Source organism: Cheilinus undulatus, linkage group 13 (assembly GCF_018320785.1).
Source record: "Cheilinus undulatus linkage group 13, ASM1832078v1, whole genome shotgun sequence".
In the NCBI taxonomy this organism is placed as follows: domain Eukaryota; kingdom Metazoa; phylum Chordata; class Actinopteri; order Labriformes; family Labridae; genus Cheilinus; species Cheilinus undulatus.
Genome location: NC_054877.1, coordinates 3,914,227 through 3,932,331, shown reverse-complemented (window position 1 = coordinate 3,932,331; position 18,105 = coordinate 3,914,227). Strand labels below are relative to the sequence as shown.

Genomic DNA, 18,105 nt, shown 5'->3' with positions numbered 1-18,105 from the left:
TACTGGGTCAGAGCTTATGATAATGTTGGTTTATCATTTCATAGTCAAAACCCCCAATTATTCAGTTTTCTATGTTACAAATCTAGATTTGAAGAGCGTAATTTGGAGGCGGGTTTTTGTTTCTAATATTGCATCATGACATGACATTTGATTCTTGAAAGAAACTCAGCTTTTTTAAGTTAATGACCAATTGTTCAGTCCAAAGGAATGTTGACAAAACTCTCGAACATCCACTCATTAGCTATTATTACTTTCCCAAGACAAAATGTGAAAAAGAAACTTTGTGTAGCATGAAGGCAGAGATACTATCACTTACTCTCTCTCACGGTGTCTGTCTTTATCTTTTGATTTCTTCTTTTCCTCGCTCTTTTTGGGGTTTTTTAGAGCGATGCGCCTCAGGGCTGCCTTCCCTTTCCTTGCTCTGGCCCCTCTTGCGAGTACGATCCACCTTGTTCTGAGCGGATTCAAACGAGGAGAAATGAGCTTTAGGGGGAGAGACGTTGGATTTTGCGCTGTGGCTGTTCTGAGAAGAACTAGCCTGAGAGGCAGAGTTATGCGCCTCTTTACTGGAAGAAGAAAGCAGACAAACAATGCTTTTAGTCACTCTTTTAGGTGGAATATGCTTCATTTTAGAAGTTGATCATGTTAATTCAATTTGATTTTAAAACAATCATTGATTAGTAGTTACTACTTCAAAAAGGGGCAATTTTAGTGTTTTTTAATTGATGCAACTCTCAAGGCAGCTGAATGAGTTCAGCAGTTAAGTCTAAGAAAGATAAAAGTGTATCCTAGCCCATCGTATTGAAACCTACTGAATTGTATGATAACTGGTTAAAAGATACCCATTCCTAGTTCAGTGTTAGAGTGCTTTTCTTACCTGAAGTGACTGTGGTCACTGTCAAGCCCATTAGCTGCAGCGGGAGTCACATGGAGCCCATGGTGTTCATTCACTTTGTGGTCTCCGTACTGGTGCTCACTTTGACCAGATTTGGTGACACCATCAGTGGCTCCATTCAATCCAGTCCCATTATGGTGAACTCCTGACTCTCCGTTTGTGCCTTTAGGAGCATTATTGGAACAGCCATTTTCCAGGGAGCCCCAGTTCTCCTGGTCCGACTCCTCTGACGACTCTAGGCCATTTTCCAGGGAGCCATAGTTCTCCTGGTCCGATTCCTCTGAAGACTCGAGGCCATATGGCACCAAAAATGAGGCTCCATTCCCTCCAGTATGATGCTCCCCATTACTGCTGTTGGCAGAGGATGGCTGGCTGTCAGAGGATGACAAGGATGGGCCGTTCTGTTTGCCTAGCCCGAAGACGAATGAAATCTTCCGGACTTTGTCTTGATCAGGTATCACTGTGGGTCTACTGATCGAGTGGGAGACGGATGAGGAGGAAGAACTCAGGCCGTAGTCCCCATTTTTCTTTACATCAGTGGATCTAATGACACAAAATAAAGGAATATGATAATTGGAGTGACCAAGTTTGTAAGACACTTTCCCAAAATTGAGACATTTTAATGATTAAAAATGTCTTCTTTTACTATGCAACAATTTTCTACTTACTTGACGTAGAAAAGGACATAGGCCTGTTTGTTGAGAACAAACTTGATGTCCCTGACAGACACAGTCGAGTCGTTCATCCTATACCACTGATCGTTGCTGGCCTGGAAACACAACAGATTTTTCCATAATCAAGAACCACAATTCTCACTATTGATCATCTAAAACTTAATAATCATTTTATCATTTTTATTCCTTCAAAAGTTTTCTTAACTTTTTAAATTTTACAGAGAAAAGACTACTTTTCATATGCAGAGTACCCTTTGTCTAGACCACTTTATACGAAACTTCAAGAGTAATTGAACCCTCAGACCTCTTTTTTTTTTTTTTAAATGAAAACCTATGTAAATGGGTATTTAGTTGTACTGTTAATCAGTTACGATCCAAATGTCAACATTTAAGTACAAACTATTTAAATTCTACTTTTTGTGCTAGAATTATGCTCAGGGAATACCCTCTGCAGATTTAATCATGGCTACTGCAACTGAATCTTTCTGATCTGGTGGCAGGTGATGCATCTGTTGACAGCTTTCATCATGACAGAGCTCAACAGTCTCAACCCACTCTTTCCCTTCAGCTGACTTTGATGGTAGCAGCTTGATAGCTGAAATATTTGTGGGTAATAGCTGGCTCCATCGCTGTTAGACTCTAGGATTGTGGGTTGTGTAGCTGTTAGCCTAGAGCTTTATTGACCAACCTGATAGTATACAAACGGGATCATATATCATCGTTTCACACTTGGGTAGCATGAAGCTCACCTTCGATGGTTTTGACTTTTGAAAATGAGCAAAAGTCACACAGGCTATATGATGTGGCTGATGCAAGTGGGTGTGTCTTATCTCTCCCTCCCATTCTCTAGTTATGATATTATAACGATATTTTTTAAGCTCCAAGGTAGATGCAGCTCAGCTGAAACTCTGGGGTTCAGTTACTCTTACAGATTTTTTCTGTGGTCTTGCACAGGATTAAATTAAGATCTTTATCAATAAAATATACGCTTTGTAAAAGTACATTCAATACTTTTATGGCCTAAATTTAGAAATACAAAATGAAACCCTCTTTAAATACTCTCATAACCCTACGTGTGCCCTGCTTTGTAAACATGCTTTAATATAGAACAAAATACTACAAAACCTCTGTGTTTAAATCTATTTTTCCTTTTGTTTGTACTGATTTCAGACTTTGTAAAGCAAAGTTCTCAAAGGAGCTCTACATGTGACCGTCTCTGTGAGGTGTTGACAAATGTTTGCATGTGTACTCAGCAACTGGAGTGTCATGATAGATTAGAACAGTGAATGGTAGCAGTGCCAGTACCTTAATATAGCAATAGTAGTGTCCAGAATCACAGCTGAATCCAGAGTGGACCAGCACAGCATACAGCTCGTAGAGCAGAGGCTCCCCCTGAGACTGAGACATGAAGGGCCGCAGGTCCAAGTACTCGGGATATTTCACACCCTGATGACCAAAATAAAAAAACAGCAGGTTGTTAGCAAATTTATCTGGGCGTTACTGTATTAAAACTCCATAAAAAGTGATCCTCTATAACTTAGTCATGGTTCTGCATGGTTCTATGTGAAATACCTTTGTGATTTTGCCTCCATTGAAGTTTGCAAAGCGATTGAGACAGAGTGTGAGCACGTTGGAGCTGCGATGGATGGTAAGTCTCTTTGAGGCTGTGACCATTTTTGTGCACCTTTTGCAGGAAAGGAAATTTCAGTTAGTGACTGAGAAAACAGACATTATAATAAGCAAACAAAAGTCATTAAGTCAATGAGGGAAAAGAAAGTGTTTGTATTTGACGTGAAACATACTTGGCGCATTTGTAGGAGTCATCTCCACCCAGCTGTTCTGGTGTGACGAACTGTTCCAGAGCCTGGGAGACACTGCGAGCCGTCTGCACAGACAGAAAATGTTTTCAGTATTGTTGCAACATTTTGAAGTGAATTAGTCTGAAACACACTGGCAGCAAAATATCAGAAATATGAATAATGGTATGAGTAATTACCATAATGTCCAGAGGTATGTCCAGAAAAGGGTCAAATGTGTCCGAGACTGCTTTGCAGTTTAAACATTCAACTGAAAAAGAGGAAAGACAGTGTTTATTTGGTAGTCCAGAGAAAATGTATGAGAAATCAACAACAATGGCATGATATTGTGCAGTGAAAAAAAACATTTGCACTAATAATTTACCTCTAGACCTCAGTTGCCCGCCAAATACCTGATGGATGAAAGTGGTTGCCTGCGTTTGCCTGTCCAAACTGTCACAAAGAGAAGTAGAAGGATGAAAAAACAACCAGTTAATGATAATAGCCTGGCACCCAACAAGCAAAGATGATGTTTTTCTAACTATACTAGAACAGAGAATAAAAATGCTGTGCCTTTACAGTATCAAAATCACAGCTCAAAGAGCTAGAGTGAGACAAAAAGGAGTTGAAAGGTCATTTACTTATAAGAATAAGTAACTAACTAGGTTGTTATATTTTCAGAAACCCCTTCATCAGGACTAAACAGACTTTGCAGAATTTATATAAGATCAACAGGATACAGAGTGCATATGAAGGACATTTTAGGGCTTAAATCCATTTTAAACATCCCACTAAAAAGACCCTAAATATGACCAACCGCTCAAAGTTTAGGTCTGATTGTGTACTAGCTTATGTTTTGTGTGTTTTTGGAAATGAATGAAACGTACTAGTCTCCAGGTAAGCAGGACCTTTGCATAGCATCCACTGTGTACCGCAGGAACTCGTGTGCATCCTCCTGGCGCCCACGGCGGAAGTGACTTGCAATATCTGTTTATGAAAACAATGCAGAACAGTTAGCTTCACAAAGACTTATTATATGGTCTTGCAATAGTAACAACAAAAAAGATCCAGTTAGCACCAGGCTATAAATTCTTCCTAAAATCCACTTACTTGTGAGTTTGTTGAGCACACCAGTGGGCTTTATAACATCTCCAGAGTTTGCAAAAACTTCAGTGATGTGGTTTTGCATGGTGCACATCATACAGAACCCTGGCTCGTGACCTGTGGCAGATAAATATGAACAAAACATGTGGAGTAAGACAAGAACAGAGTTACAGTGACAAAGACTGATATAAAAACAACTGCATGACTGGCATCACCATGAACCAATAACTTACATGTGTTGGAGTGCTCCTGTGTCAGCAGGTAGTTTGCAAGCGGAGCAGTGTAAGTGAGACACTGCAGGGCTGAGTTTAGGAAGCAGGTGTTCCCCATATTTTGCAAGCCTGCACCGATGGGGTGAACTTGTGTCCACTTCAGGTGGAGCCGCTCTGCAGGGAAGAGGACCATCTGGGGCAGGTCAAGGCCATCATCACAGCTCAGCACTGCACAGACAGAACAAACATCGTTACTAAAACTATAGTCTACGCTTAATAGCCAAGTAGGCTTGTATTGGAAAATAGTAGAGGGATAGTTATTACAGTTTTTACAGTGAAATCTGTGTAAATAGTTACACAAATGTCAACTACAAAGGAAAGAAGCTGAGGGAGAAAAACAGCTCAGTATTTGCCCTCTCTTTGTTTTCACTAATATCAAGCTGCTGCGCTGTAAGTCAAAACACTGATCCGTCACCAGCTGCAGTGATTGATCATGCACTTTCTTCAAACTGGCCTGATTATATAACTGGGTGAATGAAAATGGAGCGGAAGCAGCAAAACACCCACAAAACCAGCTGTGTTATTCTCCCAAACAGAAATAGCATGGAAAACTGCATCCTCATTAGTGCAGCTTCTGATAGAAAGCTGATAAAATACCTGGATTAAAATGTTCAACTTACCTGTAAAATCTAAACATCTAAATCAACAACAGTTTCTCAACGGCCAGAAAAAAATGCACATGAGCAACGAGATTTTTAAAGACTCAGACTAAATAAGCACCATGAACAGATTTCTTGCAGCTTTCAATAAACACACAGGTAATAAAACTTTGCTTCACCTACCTTGCTCCTCGGGCCGTCCCACAGAAGAGGGCGTGTTATTGTAGACAGCAGGTCCGGGTGTTGGGCCCAGGGAGCTTCCTCGAGCCTTCAACCCCGGAGAGTCACTGGGTATGGTGGGACCCACTGCCAAGCTATCGTCCATTTCCATGTCTCCACTGGTCAAGGGAGACCGCTGACACCCGGCTGACTCGTGGTCAGACTTCTCTGGTGACCTGTTAACTATGGTCATTGTTCAAAGCTGGAAGAGGGGCAGAATAACACAAATAAGTGAGTTAGACGGATGTACAAAACATGGATCAAATCATAGAGCGTGTGTTTGTCATTTATGTTTTTTAAAGAAGACATATTTAATGAGAGTAATTACAAAGCCATGTAAGCGTCTTGGCCTGGAGAAACTCTGCTCAAATAAGTGTGGTAAAGTTTGCTTTACTTTTCTTTTCTGCATAGCAAATTTACACAGTAAATTATGCATGATTTATTAGTACAAATTATACCACCTACAACAAATTGAGGGAGCAAAACAGTACATAAACACTGCTAACCAGGGATGTACGATATCAGAATTTTGCTGGAATGCCGAGATTGCAATATTGTGATAGTATCATACACCTCTAATATAAATATAATATATATTGCATAATATAAAGTTAAGTCAATTTACCAAACTGACAGAGAAAATCATCCCACATTTCATCCCAAAGCAGCGGCTGCATTTTATTTGAGGTTAAGTCACACCTTTATTATAAACCACCTGTAGGAGATTCATATTCTGTTGGTGTTCTAGCATGTTAAGGAGAGGTAATATTTCACTGTAGAGCACATTGGGTATGAAAAGTAGACAGTACTTTAAGTAAACTTTAATAAAAATAGGTTTTTACTTTAGTAGAATTTTAGACTGGTATCTGCACCTCTACTTGAGCACATTTTAACCAAAGTAACTGTACTTTAACATGAGTACAAAAGTTTGATACTTTTACATCTCTGGTTATATCTTGTAATCTACCAATAGTCACTATTGTGAAATAAAAAGGTGAAAAATAGCTTAACTAATTTCATTTCCTCAAATAGCTGTAATTAAGTTAGTAACTTTCTGTTTACTGTTACTTTGTGAGTATGTTTGGAAATCAGCACTTTTACTTAGGATTTAACAGGAGTAACTGTAATTTTACTTGAGTACAATACTCTGATATCGGTACTTACAGGTATTATCCTAAGAGGGGAATATCTGTAACAGGATGGGATGAAAATATCTGCTCTGCTGATACTTGCGACCAATATTTTGGCTATAGAAATTTGCCTTCATCAGCTGTAAATCCTGGCTATTAACAAACAGGGCAGTCTGACTCAGGCCAACTTAGTCCTGCAAGGAGGATTTCCACAGTACAGTACAATTTATTAATTTTTAATTTATTGGTATATTTATTAACATGGCACATCTTATCCCGAGTTACCCTGCATTTCAAGCATTAATAAAGCAGTCTCACTTTCAATCTGTATCCGAGAACAACACACACTTAGCTCAAAGTAATATCGACTTATACCAAGATATAAATCTTCTCCATTAAAAGGTTAAAATCAGAAGTAAGTATGGAAGAGTATTAGGGCCACTGAAAAAAAAAAATTGAGACTTTTTTTTTTCAATTGTGAGAAAAAAGTCATAATTCTGAGATTAAAGTCATAATTCTGAGATTAAAGTCAGAATTCTGACTTTTTTCTCAGAATTCTGACTTTAATCTCAGAATTCTCACTTTAATCTCAGAATTCTGACTTTTTTCTCAGAATTCTAACTTTAATCTCAGAATTCTGACTTTAATCTCAGAATTGTGACTTTAAACTCAGAAATCTGACTTTTTTCTCACAAGTGAAAAAAAAAATTTGTCTCAAATTTTCTTTTTTTTTTTCAGTGGCCCTAATACTCTTCTGTAAGGTAAGAAATTGGAGGGAAGCAGTTAAAGTTGAGAGGAAATGTCCTGTCTGGTCAGAAACACGTTTACATCAACAGCCGTTCCCTCCCACCTGCTCTAGTAAAACTGAATCACATTGGCTGACAGACAAAGTCTTTAACACGCAGTGTTGAATGAAAAAAAGTCCAAAAATACTTACAGTAAAATCTTCGTTTGCTCTTTTCGGGCTCACAGTAAAATCTTGGTCTGCTCTTGTGGGAGTTGAAGTGTGGAGTGAACATCCACTTAATAACATGCCACGTTATACACTGAGGACTGGAACTTCTTAGTGAGGTCACAGTCTCCATGGAACGCTCTAGAACAAAATAATCTTTAAAAAAATGTTAATATTTGGCAAAATTGGTTTAAAGTGTTAACAGTGTAATTTAAAGAATGTTCTTAGTTTTTTAAGGCGTCTGGAGACCCCATCTTGGTGTCTGGCGGCCCCCAATGGGGTCCCAACCCCAATGCTGAGAACCCCTGATCTAGAGAGTAGGACAGCGGATAGACTCAGAAATGGGAATGAGAGAGTGAGGGAGAGACATGCTGGAGAGGAGCCACAAGCTGGACTTGAACCTGGACTGCCTGCATACATGAGGAGCAACCTAACCACTGGGCCATCAGCAATCTTGCTTTATTTTTTTCACACAGTCATCATAATCTCACCCAAAACTACGTGCTGATTGGCTGGTGTGAAATTTAAATGTTATACCATCAAGCATCAGTTGTCCGTCTCTTTATTCCAACTATTAAACGCCCAAAACAGAAAACGAAGAAAACTGGATTGCAAATTCTCCTTTAACCTGTTTACAATTATTAGGGATTTATACTCATTCAGGCTCTCTGATAACAAGTGGTACTCATTGGTGTGGATGCACCTCAGTGCATGGAGGGTGGAGGGTGTCAATGACTGTCTTCTGGACATCTGTCCAGTCTGCAGTCTTCCCCATGATTGTGGATCCTACTGACCCAGACTGAGAGACCATTCAAAGGCTCAGGAAATCTTTGCAGGTGTTTGGAGTTCATTAGATGATTAGAGGGTGACACCATGACTTTCCAATGTTGAATTTTTTCACAATATTCTAATTTTCTGAGAAACTGAATTTTTGGTTTTCAAAGCATGAAACTCCCTGTGCAACTTCACATCTACTAAATCTCACATAGAGGCTGTGCCCAAAACCTGTTTTTAGAGAGATGGTGCCAAGATAATCTCTAAATTTACCAAATGTCAGAATATGTAGGCTTCAAAAACTGAAAGAAATGTCACTGGCTTAAATTGATGGTCACATCCAAACGTATCCATTCACTGCAGTTGATTTCAGCGCACCATCCATGAGGATTTGTTTCTAAAATGTCCAGGTGATATTCCAGAGCTTGACTATAACGTCTTCCTACTAGACTTTGACCAAATGAAGCCCTTATTTCATGTTTGACTGCATCACATCCACACCATTTTCATGTTGGAAAACGACTGTTTTGTTAAAGAATCAGAAGATACGGACATAAAAAAGTGTCAGATGTTATTGAGTTAAAACTGCTAGTTTGTCAGTTTATTCAGTTTAATCAACCAAATAAATTTATATAAACATGATCATAGATTTTCTGCAAATATCCTGAGAAGTGAGAAGAAAATATTTACAATACAGAAAAGTTTGCTTTGGTTTCATAAGACATCAACTCATAAAGACAGACAGGGATGTGTTCAACAGAGGACAATAATGCAGTCAAATCTAGGGATGCACAATATTATTGGCATGATAATGGCATTAGCAGATCAAGGGGGGTCTGGCTGCAGGCCGTCAAACTCAAACAGCCCTCCAGCAGACCGCTTATGTGAGACGCAGCATATCTCAGACGAAAGCTAAGTACTGGTAATAGAAGACAAAGGAAGCGGATGCCAACTGCATATAAACAGCGGTAGATTGACACCGGAAGTTTAAACCAATTTTATTTTGGGAAGTTTTAGTGTGTATTTACGTTCTGAGACATGCGGTCTGTGAGAATGGTTGTTCGTTCTGAGATGCACACCATCTCAGGTGTGCGGTCTGTGAGAGCCGTCAGAGATGAGCGATGAGCGGTCTGCAGCCGGGCTGTCTTGAAATTTTCTGCTGGTATACACAGAAGATATATCAGCAGTGTAAATCATATATCACCCTTAAATATTAGCAAAAATTAACAAGTGTGCCATCAGATGTAGGTGGTTGCCTCAGGTGCATCATCCTTAAAAGTCCACTGTGAAGCCTGAACAGTTTGAACAGTAAAACAACCACCAGGCTGTCTACTTCCTGCTCCTCTCTCAGCTCCGATGACTCAGCCTCTCTTTGCACTGGAAGCACTTTACAAGAAAATAAGGTGTCCATATATCAGTGTCAGCTGGGATGAGTTTGGGAACTGTCAGACTGGTTAACAGCAAAAATCCAATACGGTGCATCCCTAGTAAAATCCACCTCCTTCAACACTCAGTCCAGTACGTAGTGATCTCACTCATTAAGGTGGAAGGTTTCAATACAGCAGCAAGTCTGGGATCTCAGTCCCACTGAAACAAGAACTTAAACATCATTTTATGACACAATAGAGACACATTTTCCACAGGAAGTACATTTGGCAGATCCATTACATTAAAAAAACTCCACAGTGAGGGAAATCAGCCCAATTCAACTGGTTCCTTTGACTTTTTCCAGTCTACTGTTTCAATCTAAAGTTTAAAGATGATCAGTTTCCAAGCCTTCATTAACACTTTTTAACAAGGGAAGACAATGTGTAAATAATATTACACAAAAATGACATGTGACTGGGTAAAATTAAATAAAAAGCCAACTCTCCTGGGACTGTGAGTGACAGTCATCATCCTCCACCACTACAAACAGCCGTGGCAAACACACTGTGTGTGTGAACTCCCATTAGTGAAAAACAGAAATACAGCGTTCAGATCTTTATGGGAATTGTCTGGATAAAAGCTAGTGGGCTGACTACACATGCCACAATATTAGGATGAGTTCAAGGTCGGCTCAGGAAAATGACTATAAGGCCAATGAAAAATGTGTTCATGATGTGTTCAATGCAACGTCAAAAAAGGGAATTTTATTTGGTGATAAACCTTAATACAGGTTTTACATTAAATTATTTGTCAGAATAAAGTTGGCAGTAGTATCAATACTTGGACCATTAAGGTGTACTGATAAGGAGATCAGTCATGCTGTTCATTTCTTAATAAATACTAAAATTCCTGTTAAAGGCCATTTCTCTACAGGGAAGAGGGGACCTTTTAAAAAGGGCAAGGTTGAGTAACACTAACGTCGATCCTGATAATTAAGTTAAATTTTGGTTTTTACATTTGTAGGTTCTTTGCTGTCACGTTATGCTGATGATGCGTGAATGTCAGTTGGGGGTCAGGAAGTGGGGGAAAGCCATCAGGAATGAAAGGGACTGGAGGAAAGTCAGCACTTTACAGCTCTAAACGGACGTGTACACAGCAACTGTCCAGAGAAACTTTCTACACTCTCTAGGTACCATCCCTACACTTTACAAAAAATGGATTTTTAAAACAGTTTTATTGATTTAACCTGGCATTTAGGCAATGAATATCACAAATTACTCCTGTAGACTTCCCGGTGTCGAGCGTTGTTAGCCAGATGAAGGAAGGCAAGAGTCTAGAGGAGTCTTGTACTGAGCTAGGAGGCTCGCTAAACCTCTTTAACACAAAAAACAATAATTTTGACACAAAAAAAGCTTTGGATTGAAACTGTGATATACTATCAACTGAATAAACTTTGTGAGCCACGATTAGCTCCCTTTTCAGTGCCCCCCCCCCCCGGTTGTTTTAATTCTCAGGGTATAAAGTAACTGATTACATTTACTCTAAGTACTGTAACCAAGTAGCTTTTTTGTGTACTAGTACTTCTTACATTTTGAAATCAGTAGTTTCACTTCTACTTAATGGCATATTTTGGGATTTCTGAAGTTGGGTCGTAATGTCCGCCTTCTCCCACACAACAGACGCATGTAAATATGAGGGCAATGACAGATGTGGCGTTTAAAGCACAGATCTATTTTCATATGTGCACAGAGCATAAATGAGCCTGAAGACTGGACGGACAGCAGCTGAAGAGGCTAGATCAGGGCTTAATGTGCTAAACGAACCGCTTTGTGAAAACAGACCATACATGAGCGTTGTGTTACTCTACTAGTCAAGGCTTTGGACGGAGGCTTTAATTTTCCCTGCCTGCTGCTGTTGCACTGCGAGTTTTTAAAAACTTTTTAGTGTTGCTTGAATATTTTACTACTTTCGGGATACAAAGTAGCTTTAGAATTAATGTTTTTATCCTCTCACTTTGAACACTTGGCATAAACAGCTAAAAACGTAGCCTTTCTGGTCGTGTGCAGAAATCACTACTTGCCCCCCAAAGGAAGTTTCCATAATGCAGCACAGCTTCATCTGCAAAGAACCTATCTGAAGCTACTTTTTGTCTTATTTGGAGGGCTTTAGGTTATTAAGGGTGCTTATATATTACATCTTTATGAATGAATAAAAGGTGAGGGTTTATAAACTACTCTCATATTGCACTCTGATTCATTAAACCTGCAAACTATCCACAACAAAAACGGGGAATTGTCATAAATATTCCTGGGGCTCACCCACAAAACTAGTCCAAATGTGATAAAGAATTTCATGGTAATTACACATGGGGATTCTGGATCAATCTAGTAGAGCTGTTTCCCTGAACAAACACTCAGAGCAGAGAGAAGTTTGTTACAAATATGAAAACAGTCAGAATTAAAGATAAAACACAGAAGTAAACCCTTTAAATGGTTTCAGTCTTTTTCAGCTTAGAGAACTCAGCGGTGGACCCACAGTTACATAAATGAAACCTGATTCCAGCATGTAGAGGCTGCGTGAACGTGGTCTGGACTCTGTGGAGGAGAGTCATTGTGTCAGAGATGCTGTAGAAGGACAGAACACCTGCACCGTGATCCAGGTAAACGCCGACTCTGGACGACACGGATCCTGAGACGTGAGCTTGGACGTTGTTGTGCCAAAAGTAAAAACCGTTGTTGTAACAATCAAACACCCAAGATTTATCATTATATCCAAATCCACAGTCATTGGAGCTCCCTGCTCTGCTGATGTCTTTGTACGCCACTGCTACACAAACTCCGTCTCCTTGTGTCTCCACCTCCCAGTAACAACGTCCATTCAGACTCTCTTCACTAAGGACCTGAAGACACTCACTGAATCTGTCTGGGTGGATACTATGACACTGGTATTTACTCATGAATGTTACTTTTTTGTTCCCATTGGATAATGCCAGCCATGAGTTTATTGTATTTTGATCCAGTGTGACATCTTGTAAATACTGTAAGAACTCTGCTCTGGTCTTGGGCTCTAACTGCAACATTAAAACATCTGTTTCAGTCTTTGTCCGTGAGGTGTTTGTCCATTTCTCACTCAGAACGTCCTCTAGTTTGTCTCTGACGTCTGTCACAGCCGCTGTCACATCCTTAAAATACGTCACAGGACGGATATTGATGCTGGATGAGTCTGCAGATTTACCGAGTTGTGACAGTGAGGGGAAGTCCTGTAGTAACTGGTCCTGGTCCTCTGTGAAGGGGAGCTTCTGCAGCTCAGTGATCTCCTTCTCCAGCTTCTCCTGAAGCTCCTTGAGTTGACTCACCTCAGCTCTCTGCTGGGATCTGATCTGCTGCCTCACCTCAAAGCGTCTTTTCTCCATGAGGCAAATCAGCTTGGAGAAGCTCCTCTCACTGTGCTCCACTGCTTCATCGGCAGAGCGGTTGACAGCCTCCACCTCCTGCTGAAGCAGCTTCACGTCTCTCTCTTTGTCCTGAACTCTCTGCTGGATGTTACACCCATTCATCTCCACCTCTCCCGTCCTTTCAGTCCTCTCTGCTGCAGCCGGATGCTCCCCCGCTGCACAGCTGTTAGCTTCTGAAACCTGGCAAGGTGTTCGAGGTGTGGGAGGCTGCAAGCCACGGATGCCTTCGATCATCGCAGACACCATTTTGGCATTGTTTTCCAGAATGCTGTTGACCAGCCGTTCTTCTCTCTCCTGACTCTGCTGGATCTGCTGCAACCAGGTCCTCTGCATCTGCTGCATCGTTTGGAGAAACTTTTCCACATTAGCTACGTGTTGTGTCCTTCCACTTGGTGATGTCTGTCGTTGCTCTGCAGAAAGAACTGAAAAAAGTTTGGTCATTATCAGAGTGGTTGACCAAGTTTCAGTGAGTCATTAATGTGAGGTGAAATGTCTCCAAGGACTTCAATCACACCCAGCTGTCTTTTAAATCAAGTCTGAATTACCCTGATCTGACTGAGAACCCATCTTCATGCACTTCAGTTGATGTAATATGAACAACTGTTTTCGCTACTTTTCCATTTAGCTTTACATGGTTGAGTAGCGTTAAGTAGAAGTGAGGATGACGGACCATAGGAAGAATAACCAACGCTTACATCGGTTGTTATAGACATTTTAATAAAGACAGAATAACTCACCAGCTAACTGTGAGGTAGACGATGCACTGGGTTGAGGAGGGCTGCTTACTCTCGCTGGAGATTCTGCCTCCTCTTCCTCCTCTGTCGTGTCCCCAAGGTCCTCCACCTCCTGCAGACCGTCTTAAGAGGGCACAAAAAGACGACTTTAAGCTCCAATGTCCAACAGCGAGTTTGGGTATTATCTGTGCCCTTGTGGATATAGAAGCATCTCTATTATTTTTACTGTGTATTTCACATTTAAGTATTTTTTTCCCAAACAAAACCAAATCTGCTTTAATCTTAAAGATCCCTGCTATCAAAAATGTAAAACAGCGGCTTCAGCAACACTGTGATACAGCTCATCCTACATCAGTCTCAGCAGTTAGAAGTTAAACCATATAAATAGAAGAGGTTAAAGCTTTTGTCTTCTTCCCTTTTTCCAGTCTAATTTTGGACTAATTTTAGTCTGGTTTGTGACCAGTTTAATATTTATCACAGGACCTACAATACCACTTAAAACTCCATGGAGAATGGAGCATCGTTATACCTTTATAAAGTCATTTTTCATGAAATACCTTCTTATTAGGGCTGCTACTATTTACAGATCACAGAAGGTGGAACATTTCTTTAAATGTGTCAAAATACTAGTTTAATGCATTCATTTTACAGGAGCAGACACTTTGTGCACATTTTGCAAACAATCAAGTTTCTCTTTTTTCCAATGGTTTACAAAAATTCTCCTTTACAGGTTTTATGCATGTTTTTCTTAGAATGAGAAAGATGTAAAAATGAGAATGCTCTTCAATAAAGCAACTGATATCAAATTTGCAATAGGAGCAAACACAGTTACATTGAGTTTTTTTTTAATTGTTCTGCCCTAGTTCATTCTATTGATGAAGCTTAGCATAAGTTTACAGAAGTCATACGCCCAGCTGATGGTTAGCTGATACCAATTATCACCTCGCTGCTCCCACAGTCAGTCACAGCTCTCTCGACACAGTGGCGTTTTTAAATACAACATACTTACTACTATGAATCTCTGCCTGCATTAATGCTGATGCACCACACTGCTGCTGGGAAAGCTTGACCCCCTCCACCCTAGCCTCCTCCTTTATGGCTTATAGCTGACTGTACCTTCATAGTCAGAACCCAGGGACCACCTTTAGAGCAGAGCCGTCTCTGCCAGGTAAAACTGTACATACAGAATGATCAAACGTATGACAAGTGCTCCTGACCAAACGTAAGTTAAATATAGAATGACTTACTGTTTGTATTTATTGAAAAATACATAAGACAAGGATCTTAATAATAATAATCGCATATTAAATTGCAATATTAGGGGGAAAAAAATCACAATTAGATTATTTTTGCTAATCATTCAGCCCTACTTCTTATCCATGTTCTGTACTGACGTCAAAAACTGTTAGTAGCTGTAACATTGGTTCTCATTGATTATCATGTACGATAACCTCAAACTTGCTCCATCTTTGGTCAAAAAGCTTTTAATGTTTTTCCTCCGTCATCTTGGGCTAACCTACAGGATCATCCTAACCTAAAGCGCAGTATAAGTTTTGGAGGATTTACATCTAGAATTAGGGAACATTTGACCAGTGAATTAACGTTTTTCTAAGCTAAAAACTGCTGACTTGTTGATTGATTTAATTATTCTTATGTTCATGTTTTTGTCAGATGTGTGGACTCCTTTGTGAAATACATGTTTGTATCTCAATGGCAACACTCCTGGTTAAATACATTTTGGGTTACTTCTTGCTTAAATAGCTTGAATTACTCAATCATCTGATGTCTGTGCAGCCAGCCCATTTAAAGGAAACATTTCTTGCAAACAGGATGTGATGATGCAAAATCTAAAACTCTAATATGATTCAGAGATAAATCAATAGTGATACACTTCTCATGAATTTCATGTAAATGTGTTCAAAGCTATAAAGCTTTACTGTTTTGATATTTTGCTCTGAAGTGATTTTTTTTGTTCATTAATATTATTTAGATCATTATTGTATTTACCTTTATATTAATTTAATGCTTGTTTATCGAAGTGTTAAGACATTTCAGTTCAATAACTGAATGTAATGAATCAGTGAGTAGCCATGTTAAATAATCCTGATCTCAACATCAGTAATGAAAACCAGCTATGTAACCCCAGCACAATAAGTCAAGAGAATTAACAGCTCTGGGGCAGGGGACACGGATGCTGTAATGTCCACTCAGGGCTTCCGTACATCATAGATTTGTTCCAGATTTCTTTTCTCCAGGCAAACATTTTCGACCTACTTTTAGGACTCGATCCACCAGTTGAGAACCACAGATTCACACAGTGATTAATAGTTCCCTGTTGTTTAAAATGTAGGCGCACTTTTTCACGCTATCCTCATAATAAAACAGATATCAAACCAAAAGTACCGGAGCACTGTTGACTCTGACGGCCGTCATGCCAGCTCACCTGAGCCCTTGGTGTTGTCTCCATCCTCCACACCGTTGGACGAGCTCCTGTGACCCAGCAGCTCCTCTAACACGTCCGAGTAAACAGCATTGCTGCTGCCGGCGGGGTGGTTCTTCTTGGCGTGGTAGTAGGCCTGTTTCAGGTGCTTCCACCGGACACGGATCTGCTCGGGGGTCCTTTTAAATCCAGCCTTGTCCAACCGCTCGGCCACTATCCTGAACAGCTTTCCATTCCTCGTTTTCCTTCCATCCATGTATTTGGATATATTCACCTCCCTCAGCTGGTACAACATGAAATGAGTCTCCTCGTCGGCCCAGAAATGAGTACTTTTCGCTTTAGCGCTCGGCATGTTGATATCGACGTTTGTTGTCCTCTGTATCGATGGCTGCTCTGTCCTCCAGCCTTCCCTCTGCGCGAGTGTACATCCGGGTCACAGCTCGGCGGGAACTGACTGTGGAGCACGCGCAGAACGCCTGGAGCAGTTTCAGACGTTGCTAGGTCGACAGACCCAAAACAAATCTTTACTCAGTGTTAACAGCTATGTCGATTTACGGAGTCCGTATTATCAGTCGTATTTCAAACGTACACGACTGGAGGTCGCCATAGCGTTTCAGCATCAACAGTTCTGTGACCAGGATGCTTGAAGTTGATATCAACATGACAAAGCAGGATTAGGAAACTCAGGGCTGCCAACTTCACAGAAAATTTAGGAGTTAGATTTAAGTTTGCCTTTTTTTGGAGTGTACCAACCCATACAGCAGTTAATTTATTCATTCATTTATTTATTTAGCTAAATTACTTTAAAAAAATCCCCAAATATCAACCAAACATTTAGAGAGCATGGCACAGTCAAATAAACATTCACCTCTGGACCAGTCTGCAGTAGGAGGGAGAGGTTTAAAGCTTAAAGCACACTTGTGCACACCTAAGGAGCTAGCAAAGAAATAATCACAAAACATGTAAGCAAGTAACAAAGAAATGACCACTACAAATGCTGAAAACCAAGTAAAAGTTGTTCAGTTTACTCACAACAGATCAAAAATGGTTCAAAGCACACAATAAAAAACACACACATGCTAAATGGCTGCTCTAGGCCCTCTGTCCCAGCACAGCAATAAGATGAGCAGAAAATGTACCAGTAAAGGCCCAATCTAACTCTAAGGCACGATAACCAGTGGCTGGCTCCTCTGGTAATGTCTGTACAAACTAAAACAAACATTAAAATACAAGGACAGGCTTGTACAATTTATGTCTGTATAACATTTGAATTTTTAAAGTACACATACCTTGAAAGACTGGGTTATATATTGATGACTACTGGCATTCATTTGCTCGTGTTTCTGGTGAATTGTTGTTTTTGATGTTGGAGACTTTTGCACCATGAGTGAAGTTATCCACCGAGTCAGCAGCAGATGAACTACAGAGAAGAAAAGAGCACTGAGTTTATGAAAGACATGGTAAAGCCTGCCTCTATTACACCATTACCTGTGAAGAACATCAACTCTGAATAAATGTTAAATTTAACACCACGGAGGTTTAATCCCTCCTGATGATTTTGATTTTTAGTATGGAAGAGGATTAGTGCCACAGTTGTATTTCCACTTTGCTGTTGTTATTTTGACTTAGATCTCCACATTTTGACGCTTTTCCTGTCATTTTCCTGGTTTATTCCAGCGCCCATCACCCTGATC

At 40.1% G+C, this 18,105-nt stretch overlaps 2 protein-coding genes across 2 annotated transcripts; both read right to left on the bottom strand.

The window, feature by feature from the left end:
* Positions 1 to 337: 337 nt before the first annotated feature.
* On the bottom strand, positions 338 to 5,752 carry LOC121519862 (ubiquitin carboxyl-terminal hydrolase 42-like). The gene is made up of 12 exons (XM_041802950.1): positions 5,524 to 5,752; positions 4,703 to 4,909; positions 4,476 to 4,586; positions 4,253 to 4,352; positions 3,751 to 3,818; positions 3,566 to 3,636; positions 3,372 to 3,454; positions 3,142 to 3,253; positions 2,875 to 3,015; positions 1,564 to 1,664; positions 878 to 1,438; positions 338 to 566 (listed from the first exon to the last, which is right to left on the bottom strand). Exons 1-12 carry the CDS (start codon positions 5,750 to 5,752, stop codon positions 338 to 340), a joined length of 2,013 nt encoding a protein of 670 aa, XP_041658884.1.
* Positions 5,753 to 9,036: 3,284 nt separating this feature from the next.
* Positions 9,037 to 16,807, bottom strand: LOC121519570 (tripartite motif-containing protein 16-like). The gene is made up of 3 exons (XM_041802320.1): positions 16,415 to 16,807; positions 13,975 to 14,094; positions 9,037 to 13,659 (listed from the first exon to the last, which is right to left on the bottom strand). The coding sequence occupies exons 1-3, from the start codon at positions 16,761 to 16,763 to the stop codon at positions 12,269 to 12,271; spliced, it is 1,860 nt and encodes a 619-aa protein (XP_041658254.1). The 5' UTR covers positions 16,764 to 16,807; the 3' UTR covers positions 9,037 to 12,268.
* Positions 16,808 to 18,105: the final 1,298 nt, after the last annotated feature.